The sequence below is a fragment of the Fonticula alba genome, assembly GCF_000388065.1.
Source record: "Fonticula alba strain ATCC 38817 unplaced genomic scaffold supercont2.2, whole genome shotgun sequence".
Lineage (NCBI taxonomy): Eukaryota > Rotosphaerida > Fonticulaceae > Fonticula > Fonticula alba.
The window spans coordinates 2,794,620-2,799,848 of record NW_009242972.1 but is presented as its reverse complement, the minus strand read 5'-3'; the positions used below and the strand labels follow the sequence as shown (position 1 = coordinate 2,799,848).

The following is a 5,229-nucleotide window of genomic DNA, read 5'->3' as shown; positions in this document are numbered from 1 at the left end:
CCTCCTCGGCGAGGGGCTCATCGTCGGCCTCCTCAGTGATAGGCTCATCGTCGGCCTCCTCAGCGAGGGGCTCGTCGTCATCCTCCTTCTGAGCGACAGACCCCTCCTCGTGAGTGGGAGTCTCGGCGCCAGAGTCAATCGAGGCATCCTCCTCGAGAGGCTCCACCTCGGGAGTGGGCGCAGCATCGACCTCCAGGTCGTCCTCCTCGCTGTCAGTGTCGAAGAGGCCACCCTTGGCCGGGGTGGCGGCAGTGGGAGACGCGGCCGCCGCGAAGACGGCATCGTCCTCATCCTCCTCGCCACCGTCATCGCTGCCAGTGGCATCATCGCTGACGACCGCAGCGGCCATGGACGGGGCAGGATCCTCCGCCACGTCAGACTCCTCGTCGTCCGAGAAGCCCAGGCTCACGGCGGCAGTCTTGCCGGGGGCCGGCAGGAAGGGGTCATCATCCTCATCCTCGTCATCCGAGAGGAGAAGGCTCGACGCCTGGGGCTTGGTCGCCACCTCCGGAAGCGGCAGGTCCTCCTCGTCGTCCTCCGAGTCGAAGAGAAGGGCAGCGGTCTGGGCCGGGCCCGGGGCCGCAACGGCAGGGAGCTCATCCTCATCCTCGGACTCCTCCTGCACGCCGGGAGCAGCCGGGGCAACGGCCTCCTCAGTGATGGACTCGTCGGACTCCTCGGCGGCAAGGGAGGTCTCCTCGGCGACAGGGGCAGCCGCCTCATCGGCGGACTCCTCCTCCTCCTCCTCGGACTCGTGCTCGGACTCGTGCTCGGACTCGTGCTCGGACTCGTGCTCGGACTCGTGCTCGGACTCGTGCTCGGACTCCTCAGCAGACTCCTCGTCAGACTCCTCCTCGGACTCCTCAGACTCCGCGACCACGGGCTCCGGGTTCAGAACCGACAGCGTGGCGTCACGAATGATGCCGGTCACGGTGGCGCGCTCCTCCGGGTCGGCCAGAATCGGCAGCACACCGCGTGCCACGCCGTTCATGATCTTCTTGATATCGTCAAAGGTAAACTGCCCACCGGCAGCGGCTCCCACCGGGGCGGCGCCGGGGGTCTTCTCAAGCTCCTCCACCGTGGCCAGCAGCTGGGCCACCTTGGCACGGGCCTCGGCCAGCTGGGCCTCGAGCTCAGCCGTGCGGGCCTCCTGCTGGCGGGTGGTCGACCCGGCCGCGGCGGCGGCCAGCTCGCGCTCCTCCGCCCGAGCCTGCTCAAGGGCCTGGCGCTGGGCAATCTCCATGTTGGCCACGGCCGTGGCATGGGCCTTGCGCAGGTCTTCCTGCACGCGCTCCAGCTTCTGGGTCCAGATGGCCTCGAGCTCCTCCTCCATCTCGCGGAGGCGGGTGGCGGTTGCCTCGCCGGAGGACAGACGCTCGCGGCGAAGCTGCTCGCGCAGGGTCGAAATGTCCTTCTCCAGGGCCTTCTGGCTGTCGATGTAGGTCTGTCATATTGCCGGACCGCGCGCGCCCAACCGAGCCGGGACCCGCCCCGCCCCCCCCCCCCCACACGCCAGAGCGTCGTGCGATTCATGTGTCAGTGACCGGGGAAGAGGCCATGGCTCCTCATCCGAGGGCCAGCGAGTGAGAGCGAGAGGGGCACAAAAGGCAGCCAGGCGCGCACCTGCTCAGCACGGGCAAGCTCCTCATCGGACTTGCGCCGGCGCTCGTCCGACAGGGCACGGACGTTTTCCAGCTCGCGGATCCGGTCGCTGACCTCCTCCTCGAGGGCGGTGATCCGCTCATCGGCCTCGGCCTTGGCCGCCTTCAGGAGCTTCAGCTGGCGGGTCAGCTGCTTGACGCGGGTCTCCCGCGTGGCGGCCTCCGTGCGCAGGGTGTCCGCGTCGGAGCGCGCCTCCTCCAGAGCCAGGGTCAGGGTGGCGGTCTCCTCGCGGAGCTCGGTCTCCACGCGGGTCAGCCCGGCCACCTGGCGCTGGGCCGAGGACAGGTCCGACTGGGCGGCAGCCAGGTCGGCCTCGATGCGGGACTTGTCCTGCTGCAGCTTCAGCAGGATGTCGGCCGAGTGCTCGGACGTCGCGCGCAGCGACTCATTCCGCCGGTCCAGCATCTGGTTCCGGTCGTCGATGAGCTGCTCCTTCTCGGTCACCAGGCCGGCCACGCGAGCCTGCAGACGCTCCACCGTGGTCGAGCGCTCGTCGATCTCCCGGCGCAGGCGGTCGCTCTCGGTCACCAGCTTCTGGATGGCGCGCAGCAGCTCCAGCCCCTCCATGGCGGGCTTGCCGCCGTCCGAAGCGAAGAGCGGATTGTTGACAATCCGGCCGACGCCCTCGCGCAGGGTGGACACCTGCTCGGCCACCCCGGCCACCGAGGTGGCCATGGTGGTCTGCTGGGTGGCCACCTTCTGCGCGGCATCGTGCGTGGCGCTCAGCAGGCGCCGGTCCTCATCGGACAGGGCGACCGGGCCGGGGGCCGGAGCCGGGCTGGCGACCGGGGCCGGAGACGCGGCAGCGGCGGCCGGGGCAACGGCGGCCGGAGCATACGCGGCCACGGTGGCAGCCGCCACAGCGGCCGCCGTGGCAGCAGCCGAATCGTGATAGTGCCCCGGGTTGCCGTAGTGCTGCCCGGGAGCAGGAAGGGCCGGCCGGAAGGGGGCGCCCGGAGCACCAGCCTGCTGGTATGGGTGATAGAGGGCCAGCTGGCCGGGGCCGGCCTGCGGGGCACCGGTCCACGGGTCCTGCTGCATGGGGTACATGGGCTGCTGCTGCTGCTGCTGCATGGGGTACATGGGCTGCTGCTGCGACTGCTGCATGGGGTACATGGGCTGCTGCTGCTGCTGCTGCTGAACGGGCTGCTGCTGCTGCTGCTGCATAGGCTGCTGCTGAACAGGCTGCTGCTGGACGGGCTGCTGCTGCTGCTGCTGCTGCTGCTGAGCGGGCTGCTGGCTGTTGCGCTGGCTCAGGGTCATGGCAACCTCGTCGTTCATGGCAGCAGCCGCCGGAGCCGGCAGGCTGCTGAGCATGTTCTGGCCGAACTTCGAGACGCGGTCGATGACCTCCTGCTGCTTCTGATCGCGGCCGCGCTGGGCAAGCGTCGCGAAAGGGATGGTTAGAGAAGGGGTCTGCCGAGGGGGGAGGGGGGAGCAGGGGGAAAGAGCAGAGCCCCCAACCGAGCCCGCGCCCCCCACCGGGGGGAGGGCACATGTGTGGAGCAGCGTACCAGGCTCTGAATGGGGTCATCCTCGTCCACCTCGGAGGAGGAGGCCGGCGCCACAGGCAGGGAGGGGAGCGGGATCTCCTGCACGGTCTTGAACTTGCGCGGCGAATCCTTGGCCGGGGTGCCGGCGGCCGAGGCGGCCGAGCCCTCGAACCGAGCGCGAGCCAGCTTCATGTGGAAGAAGAGCGGGCAGCCGGTGGGGAAGCCCTGGGCGCTGGTGGCCATCGTGGCGGGGACCATGATGAAGCGGCGGCCCTCGAGCTTCATGCCGCGAACACCGGTCTCCCAGCCGGCACACACCTTGCCGCGACCGATGGTGAAGGTCTGCTGCTGATCGGGGTTGTTGAGTCCGGTATGGAAGGGGCTCAGGGAGTTCTGGCTGAAGGACCAGGCATTGTAGGCCACCGCCGCGCGGGACCCCGGGCCGAGGGAGTCCTGGGGTGGAGCAGGGTCGAGTGGATCGAATGGATCGAATGGATCGAATGGAGCGAATGGTGCGTAAGCAGGGCGAAGAGAGGCAGAGCAGCATCAGGGAGGGTCACACGGCCGGGCCGACGGAAACATACATCACCAGTGCCGACGAGGGAGTCCTGGATGACCAGCTCCTTGAACTGGGCGGCCGAGGCGCGGGCATAGGTGACCTTGAGATAAAAGTTGCTGGCCTCATCAACCGAGGAGAAGCGCACGGTCCACGAGCGACCATGCTCGCCGGTGAACATGGCCGACGTCTCGTCCAGGGGCTATGGCGTGCGGCCCACAGCAAGGGAGCGGGGGGGGGGGAGGGGGGGGGGGGGAGCATGTCAGGGGCGGTGCGGGGTGGCGGCCTGTAGGCGTGCATAGGCAGGCATCTCTCTCTCTTTCTCTCTCTGGGTGTGTGTGTGTGTGTGCCCGGGTCATACGCACGGTCAGCGAGAAGTCCGGGCTGATCGGGGCACTGGTGTACACGGTGCCGGCCTTGTCCAGGTTCAGGATGAAGGCGCCCTTGTCGCCGAGCTTCAGATTCAGGTCCAGCGTGCCGTAGGGAGTGTATCCCTTGGACCCGGCAGAGTCACTGGGCGGCGGGGGGGGGGCAGGAAGGATGGCGCATGGAGGGTGAGGGGAGCCAGCGAGAAGAGGCGCGATCGCGAGCCGGTGCAGGGGACGCGTACTGCAGGAAGGCCGAGACGGCCACAGAGTGGAAGGACATCCTGGCGAGGTGGGGAAGGCTGGAGGCGGGGGGGGGGGGGGAGAGAGCGGGCCACCAGGCGGAGGGGGGGGATGCGGCTGACTTGGCGACCAGACACGCGTGGGGGGGGGGGGGGGGGGGGGGGGGGGGGGGGGGGGAGAGAGCGGGCCACCAGGCGGAAGCGCGAGATGCGGCTGACTTGGCGACCAGACACGCGTGGGTAGGGGTGGGGGGGGGGAAAGGAGGGGGGAGAGGGGCAGCGAAGGAAGATGAAGGGAGGCTGGGCGGGGGAAGGGGGTGAGGGTGGCAGAAAGGGCGCTCTGGAGGCAACGCGCTGCCGCACGCGGGGGGTAAACAATAACAATAAAAATGCCGAGGGCACAGTCCCGCCAGGAGGCCAGCAGACGGAGCTCAGGGGGGGGGGGGGGATCAGTGGTGAGTGTGGGCCGGGCAATACGCGGTCGACGCGCTCGTTCTACACACGGGCACCAGCGGGGGGGCTCCGCTCCTCCCGTCCCGCGTCCCTCTGCCTCGCCTGCTGCCGGGGGCGCGGGCGGCGGGCGGTTCTTCGGACGAAATGCCGGCCACCGGCTGCCACTGCCCCCGCCGCTGCCTTGGGGCGAGGCTCTGGGGTGCGGGGCAGCAGGGAACAGGGGGGGGGGGGGTCACGAAGGGCGGGGATACAGAGGAAAGGAACAGGGGCGCTCCGAGGCGGAGGGCGTGCGCGCGGGGATGCGCGGGTCGCCGGGCAGCAGGGAGTTGTTGCCCTGCGTGACCGCCCGGGCCCCTGCATGCCAGGCGCGCGGCTCCCAGCGCTGACCGCAGGCCCCGGGGACGAGCCCAGGCTCGGCGCGGGCGAGCGGACGCCGGCCCCGCCCCCCCCCCCCCCCC

The 5,229-nt window shown here is 69.9% G+C and overlaps 1 protein-coding gene across 1 annotated transcript in view; it reads right to left on the bottom strand.

The window, feature by feature from the left end:
* The window catches only part of H696_01597 (hypothetical protein), a gene marked incomplete at its 3' end in the record, with an annotated part of 5,625 nt that extends 1,228 nt beyond the window's left edge, over window positions 1-4,397 (bottom strand). The window contains exons 1-6 of the mRNA XM_009495501.1: window positions 4,322-4,397; window positions 4,077-4,224; window positions 3,740-3,913; window positions 3,177-3,608; window positions 1,624-3,039; window positions 98-1,444 (exon numbers count right to left, since the gene is read on the bottom strand). Of these exons, the coding sequence (XP_009493776.1) occupies window positions 98-1,444; window positions 1,624-3,039; window positions 3,177-3,608; window positions 3,740-3,913; window positions 4,077-4,224; window positions 4,322-4,359 (3,555 nt within the window). The 5' untranslated portion in view covers window positions 4,360-4,397. The remainder of the gene's footprint in view (window positions 1-97; window positions 1,445-1,623; window positions 3,040-3,176; window positions 3,609-3,739; window positions 3,914-4,076; window positions 4,225-4,321) is intronic.
* Window positions 4,398-5,229: the final 832 nt, after the last annotated feature.